The sequence below is a fragment of the Phaenicophaeus curvirostris genome, chromosome 1, assembly GCF_032191515.1.
Source record: "Phaenicophaeus curvirostris isolate KB17595 chromosome 1, BPBGC_Pcur_1.0, whole genome shotgun sequence".
Classification (NCBI taxonomy): domain Eukaryota; kingdom Metazoa; phylum Chordata; class Aves; order Cuculiformes; family Cuculidae; genus Phaenicophaeus; species Phaenicophaeus curvirostris.
The window spans coordinates 188,690,234-188,716,952 of NC_091392.1; the positions used below are offsets into that span (position 1 = coordinate 188,690,234).

Consider the following 26,719-nt stretch of genomic DNA (forward strand, 5'->3'; position numbering starts at 1 on the left):
TATAGGTCATGTATTTCTTGCATGACAACTGAAATTGTGTTATTGCAAACCCACATGTGCTTTAAGTACCAGGATGAAAAGTCGTTGAAGTGCATGTCTCACTGTGCCTGTGCAAGAAGATGAGACAAGAAATGTTCATAGAGCCAGGAGAATTGCCTAACCAAATCACTTTTTGCCATTTGTAATTTTGTTTCCACTTTGCTTCTGCCCTTAATAACTTTTCTACATAATTAAGTTGTAATTTGAGCAGTACTAAATCCAGTATGGATTTAGTCAGCTACTTACTATGGGTAACTACCCATTTACTCTTACTCTAGTAGTCTAAAATCATCATATAATTTGAAACAGAATTTTTTTGTTTGGGAAGGATAAATAGTGGCCTAACAATGATATACTGTAGACATCATGTTCATTGGTTCATTTTTGTGTTGAAATTTAACAGCGGTGCACATTTATGACAGGCAAAATACTGGATGTTGTTCTATCCTATTCTTGATGCAGCCAGTGTTTGTCTTAGTGAAGAGGTTTAGAAGGCTTGGCAAGCTACTGCGTAAAACAGCTGTGCATCTTGAGAATTTTTCATATCTGCTGTAACTTCCAGATTCCACAGAGTTAATTGATAGCATTTCCCTCACCTATGTGTAACTTTTCTGGAGTTGGGTTTTTATTCTGTGAACATTAATATTGTTTGTCTTGAAGTCATATAGTTTGCACAGAATCCATACATATGGCTCTGCCATTGGGATCCGTAGACTTTCACGTATTATTTCTCATCCACTTCAATGCACTGTAAAAGTGTAGATATGCTTTTAGAGTTCGGTGTAATACCAAACATCTGTATTGCAGTGTACAACTTGTCCTAGCTTTCTTAATATTTTAGCAAGAACCCAGTTATTTTAACCATATTTTATATTTTTGGTTAATAAAACTGCTGGCAAAAGAAAGGAACATACTTACTAGGCAAAACATCTATTGAACAGCTTCAGGAAGCAGCAGAAGAATTGTAAGGTCAAGCATTCGCATACAGATGTTCTTAAAAATTTGGCATTAAAATTTCTTTGGATGTGCTTTCAGACGTCTGGATAGAAATCAAAAAGAATTTGCTTAAAGACTTGAAAAATGTCTCTGGCTTTCAGCTTGTGGTGACACGGATAATTTTATTGCCATAGATGTGGAATAAATTCAACTTTGTTGAAAATTTCAAAGGGTAGATATTTACGGCTCAGTATGATGAAACATTTTAATGTGGGTTAGGGTAGAAGGTGTGATGCTGTCCCAGTTGAAGTTATGAAAACCCCACCAGATCAATGGAAGTTATGTGGGCTTCTGTGTAAATCTAACTGAACTATGCTCAAAGAGCAATCTGAGAATCTACTATAGTGTCTGGTTTTAAAGATTAGTCAGGATGACCTGATAGGACTTCAACTGCCCCATCTGTTCTTTGTCTCTAAAGATAGTCATAGTATTTTTAACAGGCATATCAGGGAACATAGGACTGATTTATAGAAAGCAAACACTGAGAAAGAGTGATTTCTTGATTGCTATGTAAATTACTGCTGATGCCTTAATTGCCTATTAAGTGTTTTGTTTAGTAAATAAGATTTCCTTCCTCAGTGCAGAGCACTTCAATTATATTTTTATTACCAACAGGAAGCCTTTTCTAGTATTAAGCATGCTATTTATAAATATACAACAGTTCTAAATATGTTCTAACTTTTTTTTTCAAGCCACTACCAAAAAACATGGTGTCAAGACTATGTGAGTCCAAAAAGGTGTGTGCTGCAGCTGATATGCAACTCCAGGTGTGTTCTTTACATTCTAGTCTCTACTCTCTACCCAGACCTTGGGGAACATATTTTAATTCTTTTAATTGTACCATTTTTTTGTTTTAATTTAGATACGTTATCTAACCGTCAGCAAATTAGTGAACATCAAGTCGTTTTAATATTAATTTTCATGTTTGGTTTTTGTGAATGTATTCTGTGCTGACTGCTTAAACCATAATATCTGAATCTGTAGGAAAATACTGTGAAAACTACAGCTTTTGAAAACAGTTGAATAATCAGAATTAATATTGAGTGATGAACAAGTGTTTTCACATGCACCCATTCTTTTCTGGTGTGTCTGTCACAGCTGTGTGTAGACATAATGTCTCCTTTTAATTTTTTATATGTATTTGCTGTAATCTTGTGAAGGTTTGAAACCAAATTGACAGTGTGAGGCCTAAATGGACTTGGGTACCAAGAACAATTTCAGTCACGGGTACACTAACAAGCGACATGGCCTCCCTGTCCTGTGGTGGGGGAGGTTCTAGAAGTCAAGGAGCAATCATTGCATTGGTCCCATGGGGTGGGCTGTGCAATCCCCCTTGCCACTGCTGGCCCTCAGCTGCTCCTGGGGTCTCTGTAGAGTCTGTCCCAGAGTGACTCCAGACCCCATAGCTTTAGAACAGGGGAGAGGATACCCACTCCTGCTGGTCTTAAATTCCCGCAGGCACACAGTGATTGACTGATGCTGGCGATGATGCAGTGATTAAGCAGGCTGCTTGTCCTCAAATTACTCTTGTGTAACTGAAGTTGAACCAGTCTCAGCCTGTGCCAAACGACCACAGTGCCACACTGAATAGTGTTATTCATTTCCTACTTTCAGCACCACATTTATAGAGATTCCAAATGTAATGCCCATAGAAGCATGCACTCGTTTCAAAGAGACTGGCTGGCAGAGACATTCTGTTTATTAATTCAGAAAAATATGTCCCAGAGAAGCTGACTGCATGGCAAATATATAGAGTTCACTAATTGCTTTGTAGAAGTGTGTATTGTTACTTAGGCAGATTTTGAAGTGCAGTAATTCATTGAAGAGAATCATAACATTTCAATCTGCAAATGCCAAAGTATATGTGTACTACTTATGTATATACCTGAAAAAACTGTGAATGATGACCCTAATACCTTTCCTTCAGACTTTGCAAAGGGTGTGTTCTTTATTGATGACTAGATGTTATGTAAGCCATGTGTGACCTTTGAAAGAAAGAAGATTGCTTACAAACTTCACTGAAGTGGGGAAAATGCCTAAAGGTTCTTTTGTGGTCTGTTCTGAAAATAAGTTTATTGGCATGTGAAAATAAAAAATTATGCTGATATTTCATCATAACTATAATGCCTCTGCATTTTCTTCCAGCTCTTTTAACCAGTTACTCAAGAGGAAAGATAGGAGAATTCATGCATGGTCTCATAAGGGTTTTGCCATGCAGGCTTAAGTCTCAGAGTCGTTCAGTCAGTGGTAACTTCATTGGAAAATGCTTAACAGTTTATGTATTAATAATTGGTAAAACATTGGCACACGTTGCCCAGAAAGGTGGGGGTTGCCTCAGCTCTGGAAAACATTCCAGGTCAGGTTGGATGAGGCTCTGAACAACCTGATCTGGTCGAAGATATCCCTGCTCATTGCAGGGGTGTAGGGACAGATGAGCTTTAAAGATCCCTTCCAACCCAAACTATTCTATGAATCTATGATAATAACGTTAAGCAAACAAGGAGGTAGACAGAGCTGGAATTGAGTGAAACTAGTAGGTAGGTACCAAAGTCAGTGCAAAATAGATGGTATAAAGGTAGATAACTATTTGATGGCCTTTTTATATTATTAGGTCTTTTGGGAAATGTGTTTTACTGAAATTAGTAATCATCCTCTAGCTACTGCTTAATGTTAAGTGTTAGCATGCTCTTCAGCAGTATGTCCTAAAATCCTATGGTCCTGGGATTTGTCTCCTTTTCCCATTTGAAAGGCCTGTGTAAACACACAGAACTGTGTTTTGTAGATGGGAATGCTTATTGATATGAAATTCTTTCAAGTTATTTAGAGGGATGGATGATTTTTTTTAGCTGAGCTTTCCAGGTGGCCAGTACCCTACTAAATCTGGGACATAGAAAAAAGAGGATGAAGGCTGGGCTGAAGTAGGATGCCTACGCCGGTGATCAGATGCAGAAATTCCTGATGTTTGGTTTGTGGTTTTTGAAAGGAGAGGAAAGTTGGTGTGAAGTGACTCCTGCTGAGTCACGAAGATGTAGGGTGCCAAGAGAAAGAGCTCTCTAGGACTATGACTTAAGTAATTTTTAGTCCTGTTCATGGTGCATGCAGTTGCTCGTGTTCTCGGTCATCCTTGCTACCATAAATGCTGTAGCTTTTGTTAAACTTTGTTAAAATAATGAACTGGGATTCTAGAGACCAGCTCTGAGGATGAAAAGAACAAGGAAAGGTATTGCTGAGCCTCTTTGTCTTCTAAGACAAGAGTAAAATCTGTTGTAGTTTATCCAGTCTAGTATAGAGTTATTTTACGTTTTTTGCGGGTTTTGTTTTATCAATATAATGATGGAAAATTTTAAGTACCACTTCAAAGTTAGTTATTTTAAAAAAAAGTGTAGTTATTATTGTTTACCATTTGATGCAGAGTCTTTATGGGGTTATCCAGTCAACAGATACTTGCTGCCTACTCTGGGTTTGTGGAAGGCAATTTTAAGTGCTTCCATCTCTTGCTTAGTGTCAGTATATAGGACACAAAACTTGTCAAGTAGTTAATGACTGATTCTGCGAGTATGGCTATTACTGACCTCTTTTCTTCCCATTAGCCATGTAGGAAGCAAGCAAGAAATTCAGGATTGCCTCCTGCAAATCATGGATTCTTCACTGCTCTCCTTATAACCCTCAGTTTTTTCCCCCCAAAAAAATCAACTGTCACATTGATCATCTGAAAACACTGTCAAAGAATTTATCGAGGTGCTGTGTATTAGAAGACAACGTATTCAAACAGAAGGAATATGGTTTTGTAGAAACAGTCATATTTTGCTGTGTGTGTTGTATCAAGCTTTCCTCTAACGTTGAATTCTAATAGTTAAAGAGTTCAAGATATTTCTGTACCCAGGTTTCATAAGGACTCTTTTCATGGGCTGGGGCAGTTGTGTTTTTTAGGCTGCATAAAACATCCATTGTCCTTGGATGGAGAATGCCTTCAAGCAGCCTTTTCTCCATAAAATTTCTCCAGTTCATGGTTGTAATTCCTAAAACAGTGTGTTTATCTTATCGGGGATAGTATTGCAGTATCTGTAGGAATGTGACTGGTTATGAATCTCTAGCCAAATCATTTGCTTTGTTGCTTGCACAAAAGTTTTTTTGGGCTTCCTACTGTCAATTTTTCTGTGGAATTTGCCTGCCACAGGGTGGCCTGACCTGTTTGGCTGAAATGTCTGGATCCACCCAGCTTCTCAAAAATATCCCATGGTGCACAGCAACAGATGTCTCCTTCTTTCCCTCATTTCCACAGAACAGGGAATCTTCATATTAAAGAAAAAAAAATGCTGCTTTTTTTTCAGTGATGGCACACTCTGAGACATGCCACAGTCTTCTATCCCTGCTTATTTCATGTTTGCTGTTAAAGTACCAGATACTCTGCTGTGCTGTCTTTGCCTGAAGTCTTTTTATTGGTTCTGCTTTCCTGATCTCCAGACAACTCGGTGGTTTAGTCATGCACCTGTGTGCTAACATAGCTCACATGCTTCTGCACAAACATTGGTATGAACCAGCTCTTACCTCAGGCAAAGTACCCTCCTAGTGCAGTGTGATCGCAGACTAAGCTTACACTGCAGGAATTTATTGCTCTGATTGTGACTGCTAAAGTGAAAGAAACATCTGTCTTAGTACTACACTCTTGGAATACTCTAGCAGAAACTTGGGGACATCAGCAGCAATATGTCCAGCTTTTTAAGCTCACTGCCTGGGCCATAACTTGGCCCTGGGGGTGTGATGTGTTCTTATGGCTGTTGGCACGTGTCTTGGAACAGCTTATTTTGCTGTGTCCCCTCACATACCTTTAATCCTTTTAATTAAATCTGTTTAAAAATGTCCTTTTGAAAGACGAAATTGCTGGAATGCTTTAGGGACAGGTCTTAATTTTATTAAAAAATGCAGGTGACTTTAGTACTGACAGTGTTCTCGGTGACCTAAACACAGATTTATGGTAGGTCATGGTAGGTCAACAGTGGTGGTTGGTATAGTTCAATTATTTGTTTCTTTCCTTGTATGTTATACTAAAAATAGAAGATTTACAAAACCGTATACATTTAAACTCTTCCCTCTACCTATTGTCTCTCTCCCATTTTTTTCTGTTTGTCAATTTGGTTTTCAAATGCCAATGCCATGTGCTGAAGATAAGCCAGTATTTTATCTTTTCAGGTATTTTATGCTGCGTTGGACCAAATCTACCATGGGAAACATCCTCTAAAAAAGTCAACCACGGAAATTTTAAAGGAAACCCAGGAGAGAATTTATGGATTGCCATATGTACCTAACACAGTGAGTAGAAACATACTACAGCAAATTTAGATTGGAACTTCATCGCAGCAAAATGTACTGTGAACTTTTGAATTGTCAGAAAGTCTATGTTCTTTACACTTGTTGAATGTAGAATTAGTCTGTCTAGTCAAGAACTGTAATAGAATTTAAATTTCAGTAAAACCTAGTGAAAAATTACATTAGAAGAACATTAGCGCTCTGTAAAGTTATTAATGTCTCTAATTTGGCTTGTTGTCCTTTGCTACTCTTTCCTCTGAATTTAAGATGATGTTTTCAGTTTAATTTGTACTCCAGTTAAAAACATAAATGTCTTGAAACTAAAGAGGTTTTCATATATTTTATTTTTTAAAGAGAGGATATTCCTTCCTTTGATATAATTTCAGAGCTAGACATAGAAAGATCGTAAGAGATCAGCTTTTATTTTCATCTGTCATTTGGCTAGGTGCACAGATGGCCGGCAGAGAAAAAATATTTTGATTATTTGAATTTCATCTGCTCTCTGTGGGTTTAGATTCAATTATGAATTGCTAAGTCAGGCTTGTTTATCTTAAGTTAGTGGTGTTGAGTAAAGGTGATTCTTCCTTAGTGAAGATCCTCACTGTATTAATATAATTTTTCTATAGTAGCATTGTCTGTCAGGGCTGTGCTCCTGATAAACCATAATGCCCTCTGACCGATCTTGACAGGCAAGTAAGCTTAGTAAATACCCTCTGAATGTACATGGGCTCCAATCTCATGTGCAAATTCTTTTTCTGAACTAAAGTCACAGCAGATATCTTCAGCAAAGGAATTTCTATCTTTCTGAAGAAGAGCTCAGATAACAGGACAATTTGTGTTCATCTTTTTGTTATACTTTAAAAACGAGGCACATCAACTACACCTAGTAAGTATCTGCTGCTGTTACCTTTGTGGTGATACCTATTTTAAGGTAAAACAAAGCATTATCCTCAGCAAATAGTGTGTCTTACGTGCCAGCAGTAGGAGGAATAGTAGGGGAAAAAAATCCTGCAGATGTCTGTATTTGCCATTCAAATAGATTTACAGGCATTGGGGCAGCATTGGCTGTGTTGACAGAGGTAGTTGCAGAAGCTAGTGCCACATGCGAGGCAGAAAGAAAGAATGGAACAAACTGCAGATGGACAGAAGCACAAAGCTCCACGAGGTACAGCATTCCATGAGACTTTGTTTTCGTGAAGAATGTAAATCTCATTTTCTGGCTGGCCATTGCTTATCTGTTCAAAAGTACACAGGGTTTGCTGCTGGCTCCTGGAGGATGAAATTCCACTGGGATTTCTTTGCTCTATTACTGAATCTGGAAGCTGACAATTGACCGGAAGGGGGCAAGGAAATGTATCTGCCTCTTTTTGTAGAGTCTGGTGGTTTTGTTGCCAGAGGAGATGTGTTACTGAGTTTGGAAAATGAATAGAAATTTTGCACAGGCTGGATTCTTGGGTCCTTGTGATGCCTTAAGAAGCAGTCTTCCTTTTGACTTCTCTAAGCAAGCAAGGCAAACCAAGCAATAGTGACCATGCATTTCCCTGCCATTGCTTCCCAAATTACTTGGTGTCAAAATCTGTTCACTGTGGGGAATTCAGCTCTCTGCTTTTGCCCCAGCGTGTCTTTGAATCGTAGCTTATTTCTTGTCTCTTGTGAAGTGAGTTTCCATGTACTGTGGCCTGCCTTGCAATTGATAACACTGTCTGCTTTTAGAGTATCTCCCCATGTTTCTTCTACCTTTGTCTCCAGGATGCCCAGAGTGGCTTTTTAAAAGTATCAGGTGACCCTTTGATCAACCTGAGATGTGATCAGAGTTTCTCCCTATGATCTGTCCCCTGCCTGTCCCCCAAGTTCAGGCTTGAAAACTACCTTTGTTTGAGACAGTCATCAAAACTTAATGATATGCTATTGTTAGTCCTGCGCCAAGCATAATAATTCCTATCTCCTGCTGTGGGTTTTTGTTCAATATCATAACAGAAAATGAGACATGGGGTAAAAAGGCTTTGCAGTGATAGCAGGAGCTGCAGCCTCCTGCCATGACAGGAAAGACCTTCCAATAATGAAGTGGTTTTACAATAAACACCTTTCTTCATTCTAGTCTGGAAGCTTGGTGGGAGATGCTGATTTGACTTGTGACTGTGTGGAAAAACGGTTTTGAAGAGTGAGGCACAGTGAATTGAGTTCTTTTTTAGATTGCTGCCAAGTAGTTCCTTTTGAATTTTTTAAAATTACATGGCCTTTCCTTCCAGAAACAGACAAATTTCTTGTGTGATACTTGAAGACAAAGTGCAGTGTTGGAATTTAACCAACATACTTCATTATAATTATATTTGATAAGAGGAAACGATGTCGGTATGTAGGGAGTCTTTTGATTTTTTTGGAACACTAAATAATGTGCTCTGTTCCTTTTTGCTGTAGCATGTCAAGTACATACTAACTCAAAAGGATCACCTCTACTGGTGGCCTAAAATTTACATCAAGTTACAGGTTTAATTATGCTTATATACTTGAGTCCAGAGTGCTGGTTTCTTTTGCAGTATGAGAACTTCTTAATGGCCTATGGCTACTAGTGACTGCAGAGACCAAAGCACCTGTGAGACCAAATCTGTTAGCCAGCCAAGTTTGCCAACAGAAAACAAGGCAGGTATTGTTATAGTTGCCCTAGAGGGAAGAAGCACATGAAAAATGGTATATCACCAATGTGGTTGTTAGTCTTTCTTCTTCCTGCAGCTGGGGAGGACTCTGCCCAGACAGTGATCCTGACCTTGGAAGGCTCCATCTACATCCTTGTCTGAACTTGCTGGGATTGTCTGTCATGTTCCTGACAAAGGAAATCAATGGATGAGATGCAACCTAACATTTGGAATGCTTGCTTAGGGAGGCTGTCAGGTACTACAGGAAGATATGGTTTGTCATGGATGCTGAAAACACAAGGATTTCGTTAAGAGGGTCTATATAAAGACATCTGGGAGGTTGGCTCACTGAAGAGGAGGTGTCACTAGACAGAGAGAACTAGCTTGTCTACAGAAAGAAAATAGTTTCTACATCAAACATTGTCACTGTGTGCCCAAGCCACCTTCTTATTTAGTTGGAAGAACACATGACAGCAGCAGAACAGCTGTGTGCCTCGTTTTCCTTCTTAGGAGCCTTTTCCTAGGAGTTTGAATGTGTCCTGACCTTGTCCTTAGTTATGTTAGATAAGCCAGATGACAAAAAAGGAGGTAGTGATTTCTGATGTTCTGAATCTTGGTCTTGTACTGATCATGATTGCTTAAAGAAGCGGTGGCACAGTGGAGAGTTATTGTTTTTAACAGGCCTATTCCTCAGCCTTCTGAGGGCTGGCTGGCAGTTTGAGTGGAAGTAGCTTGTTACTGAACCTGCTGTCTGTGTCGTTGTGGCATCTGTTGTCTTAGGATTTCTGGTTAGGTCTCTGGAGTGACTGCTAATGTGTAGTTATAATTCTGGTCCTGTATAACATTTCATGTGAGTATCAGGAACACCATAAAAAAAGAATAAATAGTCAGACTGGGCAAGAGATAAGGCAGCTGTCTTAAAATAAATAAGCGATAACCCTTAACCTCTGGAGGTAGAAGTGGTTTTGAATTCTGAAAACTTTACTCAAGTGGTGTACATAAATCTTGAAATTATTGATGAGGAAGGCTAAGTAGTGGCTGTGTAACTATTAAATTTTAATCTGTGATTTCACTTCATATTTATTTAACCTAAAATATTCCCAAATTTGTCCTGTATTTGTTAAGTTAAACTAATGCAACCTTAGAACCTATGCAAAATTGAAAGGTATGTTAAAGGAAATGAGAAAAAACAATTAAAGGGTAGAATTGGTGCTGTTGGCAAAGAGCTTTTAAATGACCTATACGGGGTTGAAGATGAGGGAATAAAATTTATGGTGCTTATTCATAAGATGTTGAAAAGATCTAAGTGGCACAAAGGTTGTGCATTTGAATATCTGAGAAAAGGAGGTTATTAGAAAAGTAGAAGTGATATAAGTGTTAAAAACATAAGACTCTAATGAGCTAAAAGTGTAATTGTGGAAGTTTTGAGCAGCTTATTCTCACCTTGAGAACAATCAAGTAAACAAAATAACCATGGTTTTGTAAAGAAACATCTGAGATGGAAAAAGATCCACTTTTAAGAAATTGATAGACCTTGGAAATAGGAAGGAAGTTTTTGATAGCAGAACTCTAGACTTGGCAAGCTTTCTGACACTTGCAAATCACGGTTCTGCAAGCAAACGACTGAGATGTGGCTGAGGCAATATCTAGAAAGCATGCTGGAAGAGCAGGTGAAAGCCTAGTTTCAAGCTCGGGCATTTTAAGTGGAAGCCACCAGAGATCTGCCTAGGAATTACTTTGGTTCTGTGGTTTTTTTTAATAATTTGGATGAGAATTTATTTATAATATTTATAGAAGATCCTTCAGTTGTCAAAGATTGCAGAAATCATGAAAAACGAGGCTTTAAATGAACCAGAGAATTTGGATCCAAAGTAGTTTGCATTAGGAAAGCAATTAAATACACAAGCACTTAAAGAACAATAAATGCCTGAAGAGTCTGTTTTTATTCATAGAATGCTGTTAAATAAAATCTGATTTTTTGTTTTAATATGTACTTTAGTATTTGAAGTTGACGACTTTGCAGTGGGTAGTGTTGTGTCCTGCAGTAGGTGTCTACCTGTTGAAAAGACATAGAAAACCTGAAAGAAATACAGAGAAGTGTTTTGGGAAAGATAATAGGTTTGGAAACACGGCCTGTTAGGAAAGTTGAGGAAGTGGAGTTCATTTGGTTAGCAAAGAGAAAATTATACAGACATACATGAGTATGTTTGTTCTGATATTGAAAACCTTTAAGAAAGAAAATATATTTGGAATTGAGACTGTGATAATTTGTTTCTTATGAGTAAGCAGATAGTAGGAGGGAAAAAGTGGTTTCATTTACAGCAAATATGATTATGGTTAGTACCTAATCTTTTGAACTCTCATCAGTCTTTTCCCTCGTTTGTTGAAGGTGGAAGCTTACACCCTGTATATCTAGGTTCTCCCTTACATGGAGTTTTAAAGAAAACACTATTGTAGATCACAGACATAAATTTCATAGTAAAGACAGAGAGCCTTGATAGAAGATTGCTTTTCCACTTCTGTCTCTTCAGTTGCTTGAAGAGGCACTGATATTGCTCATGTTCTACTTCTGGGTGTGTTTTGAAGAGAGGTGATGTCATGTGTCATTACTCAACCTTTTGAAGTTTGTGTAACCCCTTCAAAGTAATTTTTTACCTTGTCATGTTGGAAACCAAAGTTGTTTACATAAAGTACAAATCCCAGGATTAGTTTTCATGTGAGCCTTTTTAAAAGTATACTATAAAATCAAGTTGAAGAGTTTGGGTCTAAGGAAAAGATTAATAAAGGAGTGCACAGCAAAGTCTGGCAAAGTGATAGTTCCATAAATAATTAATAGCTAAAAGCCATTTCAGAAAGATTGGTGCCCTGCTGAGGTTAGTATTAAAGTAGATGCTTGGACTTTCAAAAGCTCTTAAAGTCACACTTCAAGGTTTGTTTAGGTTTCTGTCTTTCTGGAGTTGAGTTAATTTTATGATAAAAAAAAATGCTGATAGCAAATATTCTGGAGATTTGTTTTCTGGTAGTAATATGACACTATTCACTGGGCAACTTTCTAAAGCAGCAGAGTGTTTACAGATATCATGAGATACGAAGCACTTTTAAGGGAATTCTTTTTGTGAGTATTAGCCCTATGAAACTCAAACATACTTTAGAGATGGCATTTACAAGTAGCGGAGCGTTTTACGGAACAGCGCAGGAAGTAGTCACATACATCTCTGTAGTATTTTGAAATAGCTCTATATGCTTTAGAAATATCTAAGACATATATACACATATGCAAATTACTTTGTTTAGTTTTACATATTTCTGTTCTCACACATCTTGTTTCCTTTTTTTTCCAGGATTGCAGTACTGGAGCTATAATTAATAGTGATAGATAAAACTGAATATGTTGTTGCCATAAACACAGGCCAGAGAGCCTGAAGTGAACTGTTTGTCAAATGTAGTGAGAGATTGTCCTTTCTTGGACAGTCAAAACAAAGAAAGAGAGAGGGAGCAAGTATTATGACCCTTGCTTAACATGAGGCGGCAGACTGAGATTGAGGAATAAAGTAGTTCCTTCAAGTTCCTATTGCAGTTTGTGGCAGATTCAGGATTAGAACTGTGATCCCCTAAATCCATGTCTGAGTGGCTCTGACAAAAGATGGTAAATGACTGTAAGTGGAAAATAGTATCTGTTTTATCTTCCAGGCACAGGTAATTTGCATGATTAAGTTGTACTGGCAAATATATTTTGCAGTTACAACATTGCTTAAAGTATTTCTTGTTTTTTGTAAGAGCTTACCTCAAGGAGCATTCATAATGTTTGTTTTAAAGTAATAGGTCAATACTTCAAAACTGATTTAATTTATACCAAAAGCCTTGGGCTTCAATGTGAGTCTGTACCCAAAGGAGACTGTGATGATCTGGTTCTAGTTGTCTCGGACTTATGGATCTTTAAAAGTTCAACAGTAATAAGTTATTAATTGATAGTAGAAGTCTATGTGCATATTTCATATGTACGTATATGCGTGTTGTGTGTTACAACATGAATGACAAATTTGGGGGTTCTCTTGACTGCATGTTATTTTTACTCATGAAGTTTACAAGTAATGCTGGCTCTCAAATTGTCCAGAGGTCAATCAAAGGGCAGAATATAAAATCAATTTTCATATCTCTTGTATGTTTTAATCCAAGTTTTAAGAATTGTGGAGATCAATGCAGATCATACACACAGCTTTTTGATGTTGGTGTTATTTATTATCTCCTGTGTCCCCCTTCCCCCAAAAGCTTTATGGGGAGGAGAGAAGAGGGTGAAGAATAAATAGTTGTAAATGATTTTGCTATAAGCAGCTCAAATGCATTTATAGTTTATAAATAAAAATGAAATATTTTAATTTAATTTAAGTAATTCAAATACCATATGGTACCTATCCAGAAGCACCTAAGTGGTTAATTGCATGTTAAATTCCTTTCCTTGTCCCCACTGTAAATAACTGCAAAAATATTTACATTCCTTGTCTTGCTAGATTTATTTATTATTTTATAATAAAAACACAGAAGTGTTATAAATTGAAATCTTAATCTCTTGCTTGACTCTCTTTCTAAAATGTCAGCAGTGTCTCTGAGTTGGTTTACTTTGTGCACTCTCCCACTCCTAACAAGAAATACAAGACACTGAAAAACTAGAGAGTATTGACGTTAAGCTAGGTAAGGGCACAGCACAAGATGTGGTTTCTTGAAATTAACTTTCTGTTATTCTAAACAAGATTAGAAACTGCAGCAAAGGAAGTGGCTTTAAAGCTGTTTATTGGATTTTTTTTTATTATTGTGAAACTCCAGAATGATGATGATGTAATTCTATAAAACTTAGAGGTCCTGAGGCCAAAAACACAGAAAGTAAGTTGACCGAGCAAGCTGCTGCATACCTATGGAGAGAATTGTTTCTGCCAGTCAGTGAGTGCTCTTAGCTTTTCTCCAGAGCAAGTTACTGGCCCTGTTTGCAAACTCCTCACTCCAAAAGTCATTAAACTGTTTTTTCAAGTGAGAATGAATTGAGGAGATCTTCAAACCACTGTGAACTTACGTAACAAATTAATACAATAAGGAAAAATATCTATGATTTATTTCAGAACAAAAGAGTGAATACTTGGAGCTGCAAAGCATAGTGAAAATCCTTTTCTCGTTTCAGTTTAAACTACTCATTAACTAAATGAAAAGTGGGAGAATAAATGCTGTTACGTGACAATTGGCCCTCCCCAGAATAAGTGCACCCAGCGGCAGAGCTTGAGCTTCAGAGCCTGGTAGCCACAGTCCAGGCTTCTGCTAGCAGTGCTGTGCTGCTCACTCCCATTACTGGAGGGGCGGCAAGAAAAATAGTGGAGCCTTACCAGGCAGCTTCTCAGCTTGTCTAACTGCAGACTCATTTATTTTGGGAAAGGGAGCATAGGAGCCCTTCAGAGAAGGGCATTTAACTCAACTAGATGAGCACACTAATTCTGGGTGTCACTGTTACGAGTGACTGAGACTGAAATTTTCTCGATGTGATGAGTGGATGTTGATGTAGTTCCATGCTGTGAAATCTCTTTGAGACATTCTTTGAGTATCTTGCTTGAATTTAGAGAAAAGTGATCTTGAACTTCTGTTTGGGACAGAGTAAGGGTGTGAAGAACGTGAAAATGCAAAGTGGAGTCAAATGAAAAAATAAGACCAGATAATACAACTTTTTCTTTTGCTGGAGCACTTTTTTTCTGATTTTTAAAATTTTTTTTGTATTATGCCTGTGCAGCTAGTACATCGCAACGGGAAACTTGCTAAGCTAAATGGAGCGCATCCCTTTAATCTGCACCCCACAGGAAGTTAACCATTTCTCTGTGCTGAAAAGTAGCTTATTAGTTCTTGACCTGTAACCTGCAGCTCTTTACTTTCCATCTCCAGCTCCCACTGTATGAGTGGCTGACACAGTGCCAAGAAAACATAATCCGTGCTAACTCTGTGTGCTTGTTTGCATGCCAGGGCGGTGTTGTCCTTGAGGTCCACTAGCTCTGATAAACTTTGGTCTCACCAGAGGGCAATAGTCTGTAGTGGTTTCCATGCTAATCACTGTTCTCATCTGGCTTCTAAGATACCAGAGCCTAGAGCTTCTTCATGACACTCTGGAGTTTTCCACCCATGCTGACAGTTAAATTCGAGCTTGTTATAAGCAATAATATCAAGTTAGTGCCAGACGCAGGGGTCCTCCACTCAGCAGCCCCCGAAGGAGATAACTTGGCTGCTCCTCCATGGGGTTTCCTGCCAGAAGTAGAATTTAATTAAGAAGGAAGAGGGCACCAGATATCATCTCCATCAAATATTGTTCCTCGTGGAAACTATTCAGCAGCTTGTTCATTTATGTATTTACTGTAGCACGCATTTTGTAATTAGGAGACTTAAATGACGAAAACACTTTTCTTATTAGTGTTGGACCTTTTCAGGTTCTCACTTTTGCTTTTTTCTTTTAAGATGCAAAGCAAAATGAACTTAAATATACTTTGAAGTAACTGAAGTCACAGCAGACACTGTTGAAAGAGTATTTTGGGAAGTCCAAGCACTAGTCAAGAGTTTCTGTAGGGTTTTTTTTTTTCCTTTCCAAAAGCTGTAGCAGGATTTTGTAGCACTGATTCCATGTAATTAGTGGAACTCCACGGAACAATGATTACCCACAAACAAATGCTAGTTTAGTATATATTAAGCTACTGTAGGGTTTTTTTCCTTTTGGTTTTGTAGTTTTAGAATCACATCTATATTTTTATATCAGATTATTTTTTGTGATAATCTTAACAGTTCTAAATTTAGAATTCAAACTAAATAATTGAATCCTAAATTAGTTGATGTAGTCTTCAAAACAGTTTAGCTTAACTGATCCTGCTGTATTGTTAAAATGAATGAAGAGGATTAACTTTTAAATAGAAGATAGAAGTTGTAGTAAATTATTGAGATTTAACCTAGAGCAGCAATCTTATCCTCTCCAAAGATAACAGGATAAATACTTCTGTTCTCTGACTACAAAGGATGCCTATGTGACTAGTTTGGGCAAGACACCTGATTTCTAGTAGCTGAAGTGAAATGAACTGAATCTTACCCTAAGAATGTATCCTACTGGGACTTAAAAAAAAATCCTGGTAAGGTGTAAGAATACAAAAGTATCAGTGAGGTATTTTTGTTTGTTACACAATGGGATGGAAAGCCATTGCACATGGAATTTTGGAAATATTTCAGACATAGTGTAAGAGAAGATTGATAATGTTGGTGGAAAGAGGGCCCCTTTAATAACTGCAGTGGATCAGTCACACAGCTATATTTCAGTCTATTGTGCTAGGTAAAAAACAGGCATGAACATGACCTGTGGATGGCATATTATGATAACCCGTGGGCTGTGCTATAAAATGCAATGTTTTATAAACTCCTGGAATGGGATCATGGAACTTTTTGGAGTAGGTGGTTACTCAGAATCTTTGTTAACTTTCTAGCTGCTTACCAAAAATACAGTGTTTAATAAGGAGAGGTGCCCTACTTCTACATGTCTAGCCTTTACCCTTTCCAAAGGGAAATTGTTCTTTTTTTTCTTTTTTTTTTTTTTTATGTAGAGAAATCATTTAGCATTGGGAAGAACACAAGAAATCAAGTAATTTTGCATCTATAGCTAATTTTATTGAAATGGAGTTTTATGCTAAAGGAGGAACCACTTAGGTTTATATACATTTACAGTTATGTGTTTATTTGTTATTGATAATAGAACTTTTTAAAGGAGAATTAACCTATATATTCTAGGGCTCTTTGAATGTTTTATTGCCTGGATTGTAATCTCATCTGTATAAAGTAGGAGGAGTTTTTTTAATGCAGGCAGGTAGCTCCTTGTGAATTAGGGTAGGGGCTGTGTCTTAATGTTTAAATATTTGTTCACAGGTAGGTAAGTCCAGTTTTGGAAAGTTAATTGGTAAAACAGCATAGAAACAGAAAACGCACTTGAGTAATGAAGTAGGTACTGGGTAATGGTGAAATACTGAACGCTAGTAGTTCCTGGTCAGAAACTGTCTGTGAGGAGTAAGAATAAAATAGTGACAGGAAATGATGACATGCTGGTGTTAATTTCTAGAGTGGCAAAAATCTGTACTGGTTAAAAAAAAATCAAATATAGGCTTCAGAATTCACTAGGAAATAGCAGTGTTCATAATCAGATTTCCTTGACTGCTGTTGGCAATAGGGAAACAATCTTAGTTGCACTATGCTTTTGAAGGTGGCGGTCATGTAACTTAAGCTATCTAAAAGTTATGTGTTCCGATAAAAGAAGAGAAAGTCATCAATAGCTTATCTGTCTTAGACATCTGTCTTAAGATGGATTGACTAATCCTGTGGTTTTGTTTGCTTTTTTGGATACTGTACTGTTGCCAATGAATTTTTGAATTCTCAGCTTCAACATATTTGAGAGCCTCCTCAGATGCAGAGAGAGAGATGAGCAGTGTCTTTCCTTAGACATTCTATATCCTTTCCTTTTCCCTTATGAAAGGATGCAATGTGGAGTTTCTTAGTTATATTAATAAAAGTAAGATCATAAAGAATGTCTTCTATTTGAATAGAGGGCACTGAGATCCATTTTAGGTACGGACTCTGAAACAATCTTTTGGTCTGGGGCAGATTGCTGATATCTTCTTTTCTCCTTGCTTATTTGTGATCCAGAGAATTTCAACAAACTTGATGAATGGAGTATTTGATCATCTTGGAAGCACAGATGAACTGTTTTAGGTGCAGATGATTAAATGCAAGAGCATTTGGTGTGAACAGTGTAATCCGAGGTGTTGAGGAAGACATACTGTCCTAGTTACAGCTTATTTGATGCATTTAATTAATTCCTTTATGATGGAGGAGATAGAAATATTCTTCCCTATGTCAAACTCATAGAATTTTTTTTGTTTGTAGTAGAAAAAGCAATTTGAATTTTTCACTGAAATTATATATCTGGAAGTTATCTGAATTTCTGATTATATGAAAGCAATTCATCAGCAAAGCTTTCCATGTTCCTGAGAGAGTTTAATTTTTAAGTTGAAACTTTTAACACTAACTTTGAAAACTTACTATACAGTAAAATAAAAATGGATGTGTTTTCCTGCTCAGTCTTCTAAAAATGTAGGGTCTTTGATCTGTTTCAAAATGTGCTCTTAGTTTAGTGATTGTGGCTATAATTAAGGGACTAGTTAGAAAAACTGTGCATAAACACAGCAACCACAATACTTTGCAGAGCAAAATGGAGAATCTATATCCAAGCCGAATGTTTTCACATACTTGTACTACAATGAGATATGATACAGTTGGTGTTTACTTTAAAGGAAAGAAGAAAAAAGTTAATCAGTCCTAAGAATTTGCATCATGCATCAAGACCCACAGGAAAACTGCTGACTGGTGACATTTTTTCATCTCCTTAACTTTGCTGCTCCTGCTTTAAATTAATCGTGTAGGCTACTAGTAGAGGCTAGATTGCTCACTCATGGCAAATTCCATCTGGCCTAGAAAACCCGTCTTAGGGTGGAGATGACAATCTTGTAGCTTTTGATTGGTTGAATTGCAGCTAATTTTGAGAACTTTACTTGTAGGTGTTGCTTAGAAAAGGGAGCTAACAACCGGCTATTCATGGTGATATAAATTGTACGCCACCGTCTGCTACTTTTTCTGAGTTAAAAAGACTGATTAAAAGCCAGATACTTCTTTTTCCACCCTCTCAGATGTTTTTCTTTTGGAGATACACATGCATCTTTCACTTGGCTAGTGAAGAATAAGGTGATTTTTAGCACTATCTTGAATGCAGAAATGTAGTTTATTTCAGCTGTCAAAAATCAAGAGATTATTACTTACAGTGTGCTAGAGAATCATAATCAAAGATAAATAGTTCTGGAAAATTGCTAATGCCCCTTCACTTTTCTGTTTGGCTGCCTCAGAATTTCAGCCTTTGACTCTAGGATAAGAACAAGCATCTGACAGCCCATGGATTTATATTTAAAACTTCGGTTACGCTACTTTATTGCTTATCTCCCACTTCTTCTTTAAAACTGTTTTCTATAGTACCTACAAAAATCTTGACAAGTCATATCACAAGAACGTTAAGAGCTTCAACTTTGAATAGGGGGAGAAGTAAGATATGGGACTCATCTCTTCTTTGGTTTCCTCAGAGAGCCAAAAGGGCAGAGTAAGTTTCTCACCCTTTCATCTCTACATTAATCCATCTTCAGTTCAAAAAATATGCTCAGATCTCTTGGGAAACAATGTCTTTTCAGCTTGAACCTGCTTGCCTTTCCACATTGCACCAGAGAGGTGTTGAAATCTTCCTCCTTGGAGATACTGAGACTTTAGACAGAGCTCTGAGGAAGCTCATCAAAGTTGGCTTTGCTTTGAGCAAGGGCTGGACCAGATGACCTTTGGAGGTCTCTCGCAATTTAAATTACTCTGTTACAGTCAGGGAAATGAAAGTATTTTTCTTTCTGTGAAAGTAAGGCTCATGCTTCTGATTTTCTCTGCTAAGAAAACTTGAGTAAACTCTCAACACCAAACAGCATTAGAAAAAGGAGTCCACCTTCACTGGAATGAGTCATGAAGCCAAGCAACAATACATAAATGAATGACAATATAATTACAGATGATAATCTGCTGTATATATACATTTAGAAATGTGCAGACAAATTTGTGAACAATGACATTGCATTTGGATGTAATTTGTCTGCCTCTGAGTGTTTTGGCATATGGGACGCTGTATGTTTTGTAGTATTAAATGCAAGTCCCCGTTATCATTCTGTTTGTGGCAAAAGTTTATAAATTGAACTTTTCCAAGTGTGAACTTTTCCACGTGTGTACTTACCCACATGGAAAATGATGAAATGTGGTGTTACTTTTAATAAGGTAATTGTGATTTTCTTTTAAGACCAGTAGAACAACATAGCTGTTATCAAATATGAATATATTTTTTTACTTCTTAGTTTTCTCTCCTTGCGATCCCATTTATGTCAAGTTTCTGTTGTGATGATCAGTTTATTGGATGTACAATATTTAGGTTGAAACTTGCTTTTTTTATAATAAAGGATGTGTTCATTCTGGGATTTATGGTTGTCTTTTTTTAGCTCTTTTCTTAACAGTTTGTCATTGATAGTATCAGATTTCTTCTTCTGTTATACTTCAGAAAATGCTGAACAATTTAAAGGACTTAAAATATGACTTCTATTCTTTGTTGTTTTTTTTTTTTTTTTCTCCTCATAGGCCTGGCAGCTGCGATTCAGTCATCTTGTGGGCTACGGTGCCAAATATTACTCTTACCTCATGTCCAGGGCTGTTGCCTCCATGGTGTGGAAACAATGTTTTGCTCAGAACCCATTTGATAGGTAAAACCAGAAAAAATATTAAGTAGAATGAAGTGTCCTGCTACATGCTTCTGGAAAACATAAAACAAATGGAGTCATATAGATTGGTGGGCTTTTTAAGAGAAAATAAGCTTTTAACCTTTTTCATAAAATTATAGATGCATAGAATGCTTTGGGTTGGAAGGGACCTTTACAAGTCATCTAGTCCAACACCGCTGCAGTAGTAGGGACATCTTTAACTGGATCAGGCTTCTTAGAGACCAATCCAACTTGACTTTGAATGTTTCCAGGGATGGAGCCTCCACTACCTCCCTGGGTAACCTGTTCCAGTGTTTCACCGCCCTCGTTGTAAGACGTTTCTCCCTTATATACAGTTTAAACCTACCCTTCCTTCTTTTTCGTGATATTAAGTGGATTATAAAACAGGAAATAACCACAGGTATAAAGTGTACCATGGGACATGTTCATTGGTGCAAAAAAAATTGTGTTGATGTTTTAAAATGCAGGTGTGCCAGTTCGGGAGGCACTGAAATCCATATTTAGATGTAATTAGAGAGCTAGATTTTCATAGATGCCTAATTACTTGTAATTTTCTATTGAAATCAAAGCAACTGCTGGTATTAAACAAGCTTCATGTCATCAACTTCAAAGCTAAGTATTGCTACCCTACTCATTTTGCTTTGTGAAATTCAAAAGTAAATTCTGAGATCACAAATTGTAGGTGTTCTTATACCTTATGTGAATGTTCAGAGCATAGTAACATAGCAAATTTTCCCCTTGGAGCAATGAAAGCTGAAATGTTGTTCGTAATTAACTTCTATGAACACCAACACATATTCATATGTATAAAATTTGTCTAGTTCAGTTACTCACATTATAATTTTAAATGTAATTTCAATTTGAGGAGTGGACATGGAATCAAGGGTGGAAAATTTAATTTGATCTTTGTCTCTTGGTTTTGTAGAGATCCTAGAAGCATATCTGACTGAAAACTGAACGTGTTGTATTTGCAAGTGGCTCTAATGTCTGTGTTTCTCCAGGGCAATGGGCGAGCGTTATCGTAGAGAGATGCTGGCACACGGCGGTGGAAAAGAGCCCATACTTATGGTTGAAGGTAAAAAAGACTGGTTTATAATCTTGGTCAAGGAAGAAATAATTTAACTGCATTTCCCAATTTGTCCTTTTTAGTTTGATTATGATTTTCATTGGATTTATGAAAGAAAACTTGTTCATTTACTTAGTTAAGTGGACTGGCCATCAGCTTAGTGTTATGGTCAGTAGAAGTCTTTGTAATACACAGAATACAAACACACGCAGACAGATAGTTGGGGTGAAGTGTTGGAAGGGATTGTATTACAAGGCTGTCTAAAGAATTCAGAATATAACACACTTAAAGGAACAGATGACACCATTTTTGGATACAAAAAATTTGTACTTCCTACGTACACAGAATTTATAATAGATCTAGTTATTTTGTATACAGGAACTTGAACTTGTTTTGGCTATGTCATGTTAGCATCATCAAAATAGCTTCGGTTGTATCAGTACTTTGAGGATACATTCTCATGAATGGACAATGTAATAAACAAGCTTTGTTTATCATTCCTCTCAGTACCATATTTGCTTTTTGAATCTGAAAAACGACTTTTAAAAATCATTCATAGTGATAGCAAAAATACTATACTTCATACATTAAAAAATGGTCAGGAGAATGAAACGAGTTTCAGAAACTGCTTACTTTATGTCAAATCTATCAATGAGGTCAATATAAAAACTTCCCTCTGTAATCTTGCAGTATTCAAACATTTTTGCATTAGTGTCACTGATCCTAATATGAGCACTTGATAAGTACTTCACCTAATGGGACATATTTTGATTCAATCTCAAATTCATAATATTAAGGATAAATATTAATTTATTGACCTTTATTCACTCCACTTCGGTAGAATGGAGAATATGGGGGTTTTCCTACAGATAAGGAAAACGGTGGTAGTATGTCTGTATTTCATCATGAGATTGGCACAGTTTCATTACTAGAATGTTTCAGTTCTTTGACCCATCTGTTTATATTTGAGGCCATAACCTCTGCTTTCATTATACTTGTCATATATTAAACAACTATATATTCTCTAGATTAGTCTACTTATATTTCAGATTTACGAGGGTTACTTTTCATTCAGCATGACTTCATGGATTTGCCTTTCTTTACTGCTCTTGAAGAGTTTGTATCCTCAAAAAGCCATAACCCAAGATAGTGGATTAAGTAGTTGCAAGACAGGAACATGTGTCTTTTCAAGCAATTTCAATTATTATGTTGAAAGTCATGTGGCAGAGAAAGAAAGAATGAATGTGTTTAAATACAAGATATGCTTATCATCTTTTCTGTTTCTGGGATGTATTTTTCATTTTACTAAGCACAAAGTCTTCCTGGAATGTCCTAGAGGCTGTGTTGAAGTTGCTGGCAGTGTGCTTCCTGGAATTAAATGTTATTCAAACAAAGTTCACAGAATTCATATGTGGATGGACTTGGACAAAATGAGAATGCAGTGGACCATGGTACAATTGATGTGGGGTTGAGAGTATGCATCAGATATTTTGGATAAAACTTGCTATTGAAATTAATCTAGAAAAATGGCATCATAGTCCAGAAAATTCCAAGTTTATTTTAAGTCTAAAAGAAGTCCAAATATGATGAAGTCTGGCAAGGTAAAGTGAAAACACACATACAAGTTTAACTCTTGAAATGCAGTAATAAGATGTTTTAGGCATTTCGGTATTCATAGTCCTTGTGCTTATAGTTCTTGATTCATTTAGTGCTGGTAGTTCATCAGCAAGTTGTCAGGACTGATGTTTAATGATGTGTAGGCAATATCTGTGCAGCCTGGGGTTTGAAGAAGTGAGCAAGTTAGGTTGAAGCAATAGTTGCGCACACTGCAGGGCAGTCAACTTCACTTTAATGGTAGATTAATGGGAACTTCTATGATGTGACCAAAACATCTCTGTATAAGAATACAGTTTGATTTTTAGTTTTTTTTTTTCTTTAAATTGGCAAATCCATAAACCACTAAAGAGAACTGTGTCACCTGACCATCAGTAACTGTTGTGCACCTGCTGGTGTGTTTGTTCATGTGTCAGGGATGCTGGTGATAGAAGCACAGACTATGATTTACAAAAAAGGCAGGTGTTTTCCAGACATTTTCACAGAATTACAGAATAATAGAATAGTTGAGGTTGGAAGGGACGTCTAGAGGTCATCTGGTCCAACCTCCCTGCTCAAGCAGAGCCACCTAGAGCTGACTGCCCAGGGCCATGTCTAGACAGCTTTTAAATTTCTCCAGAGTGAAACTCCACAGCCTCTCTGGGCAACCTGAACCAGTTCTTGGTCATTCTCACAGGGAAAAAGAATTTCCTAATGTTCAGAAGGAACTTCTTGTGATTCATTTTATGCCCGTTGCCTTTGGTCCAGTCACTGGACACCACTAGCAAGAGCCTGGGTTTGTTCTCTTTGCACCCTCTCGTCATGTATTTATACTCATTAGTAAGATCCCTCTGAGCCTTCTCTTCTCCGGGCTGAACAGTCCTGGCTCTCAGCCTTCCGTCACAGGAGGGATGCTCTGGTCCCTTCATCATCTTCGTGGTCCTTTGTTGGATTCTCTCCAAATCTGAGGAGAGGAGAAGGATCACCTCCCTCAGCCCGCTGTCAATACTTTGCCTAATGCAGCCTAGGATGCCATTCATCTTCATCTTGGCAAGGGCCCACTGCTAGTTTAGGTTCAGCTTGGTGTCCAGCAGGATCACAAGGCCCTTTTCTGCAAAAGTGCTCTCTTGCTGTGTGGCTCCTAGCATGTACTGCTGCCTGGGCCTTTTCCTCCCCCGGTGCAGGACTTCGTACTTCTTTGTTGAACTCTACCCCATCATTCAGATCATTAAATGAAGATGTTAAACAGGACTGTCCTCCAACTAGGCTTTGTAGCACTGATCACCTCCCTCTGGGCCTGGCCATTCAGCCAGTTTTTAATCCACTTCACTCTCTGATCATCCTGCCTGTAGATCAACAGCTTCTCTGTGAGGGTCTTTTGGGAGACGGTGTCAAAAAACTTGCTAAAGTCCAGGTAGACAGTGTTCACAGCTTTCCCCTCATCTACCAGGCCAGTTGTTTCATCATATGTTATCAAGTTGGTTAAGCATGATTTGCCTTTGGTGAATCTGTGGACTATTCCTGATGATTTTTTTGGTGTTCATGAGCCTGGAAATGGCTCCAGGATTAACCACTACACCACTTACCTAAGGATTGAGGTGAGACTGGCCAGTTTGTGCTTCCCTGGATTCTCCATGCCTTCCTTAAAGATAGGTATGAGATTTCTTTTTTTCCAGTCTTTTGGCACTTCTCCCAGTGTCTGTGATTGAGCAAAGATTATTGAGAGTTGCCTTGCAAGGCCATCTGCCTGCTCCCTTAGCACTCGTGAGTGCGTCCCATCAGGGCCTGTGTATATTCAGTTTGCTTAAATATTCCCTGATCTGATACTCTTCCACCAAGAATGCATCTTCCTTGCTTCGTATTATCCCCCTGGCCACTTTTGTATTCTGAATTTCACTTTTATACTCTGTATTTCTTGAATATTTCTTTAAACAGAAATTTTAAAAGGTATACAAGATCATAAAAATAACCATAAAAATTCCTTGCCTGTGCTTGTTGTGATGTGCGTTCTTAGACAGTGCAAAACTTAAAACAAGCATGCTTGACTAACCCCCTGAAAAATGCAATTTTTTTGACAAGTTAATAATTTGATTGCATGTTTGGGATTATATGAGGTTAAATCATAAAGCACACATGATGGAAAAGCTTATTATATGTTTATACTTAATTACTCTGTATTTATTACAAAAAATTGAGAATTTAAGGGGGAAAAATAGGAACAGTTACTTGTTCTTTAATTTGTTTAGGTTCTCTTGACTTCTCGTTATGGATGTTCCAGAATACTCGATTTCCATCTTTATTGGTTTTCATCAGTTGCAAATGTGCATTCCCATAGCAAATGACCAAACAGATTCCTGATTAAAGACAGATTCCACTGAACCTAAAAGCTTGTTTATTTTACTATTTTTCAGGGGAATAGTCCAGATTCTGTGCTCACTAGTGCCATATTTCAAAAACCTTAAGTTGCACAGGCTGTTATTTCTGGCATTTTTTTAATGTAAAGAAGTACACTTGTACCGGTCTGACTTCTGGATGCACGTATGTAACCTCACCCTTGAAGTGCTTCTGTATCTCATTGTGAAATTACCCATATTCATTGACTGACTGATAATAGATAACTTCCAAAGCACATTTCATTCATATGGTTTCTTTGTTACCATTTCCTTCACAGAAGCTATCAGTTGTCTGTCTTTTGTGTTTGGATATGACCATAGCTTTTAATCTTTCTTCCACATGATTCCATAGATGTACTGATAAGGGAAGATAAAGAATCCAACCTACCATCCAATGGAGTTAACTGACAAGATTCTTGTTTGGACTAGTCTTTAATTAGGAAACACAATATACTTTATTTCGTTGTTTGGATTTGGTTCTCCTCGCATTTGTTTCCATTTAAAAAAAAAACCCAAAAACCAACAAACCAACAGAGGCTTTATGAAACCTCTTTTAACATTTGCTGAAGTGACTTTTTTATTGTACCTCTTTATTAATCTACAAAATAGTCACAGATATGGATAGCAGGCAATTAAAAAAAGGAGTAAACAATGCTTTGTCCAACAGGCTTGCTTTTTTCTTTTCCTTAGAAAGGAAATAGAGTTTGGGAAGAACTTGATTCCTCTGTCACTTGGGTTGGCAGCATGGCTCTTGCAGGCCATCTGTTTCCCAGAACTACATAGCATTAGGGATTCTAAATTCCTCTAAAGATGTGTAACCCAGGTGTCCCTTCCAGGTCCAGTTGTGTGCTCATTGCAGGTCTGAACAAGAGTCAGGTGTGCACCAGCCCTCCCTCTTTCCCTTGGCACTTCCTGACTGGAAAGAAAACCAGGTGCATAGGCAGAAAGTGAATTACAGCGTGAAAAGTACTGGGTTGGATGATCTGGGAACTGAGAGCATGGAACATATCCTTGGGTGTGCTGCTTCTGCAGTTTTGATGCAGTCGTACTACCCTTTGGGTTTCTGAAGAAGACCTCATGCAAAATATACATGACGTTGTGATTCATTAATCCTGAATTATATTGCACAGTCATACTCAGCTGTGTGCGTACATGATAGTCAAACTAAGTGAGTGTGTAAATAAACATGCATTTGCTTCAATGCAATCTGAAAATTTGTTATTCCATGCCTCAAATTATACTTCATGGAATAATTGTGATTTGAAGAGGCCATAAAAATCTTCAGATGTCTCTTTG

General features: G+C 37.5%; 1 protein-coding gene across 1 annotated transcript in view; it reads left to right on the forward strand.

The window, feature by feature from the left end:
• Positions 1-26,719, forward strand: part of MIPEP (mitochondrial intermediate peptidase) — a 66,218-nt gene that overhangs the window by 35,932 nt on the left and 3,567 nt on the right. Inside the window, exons 15-18 of the mRNA XM_069883182.1 lie at positions 1,728-1,802; positions 6,226-6,345; positions 20,232-20,353; positions 21,373-21,446. Coding sequence (XP_069739283.1) covers positions 1,728-1,802; positions 6,226-6,345; positions 20,232-20,353; positions 21,373-21,446 — 391 coding nt within the window. The remainder of the gene's footprint in view (positions 1-1,727; positions 1,803-6,225; positions 6,346-20,231; positions 20,354-21,372; positions 21,447-26,719) is intronic.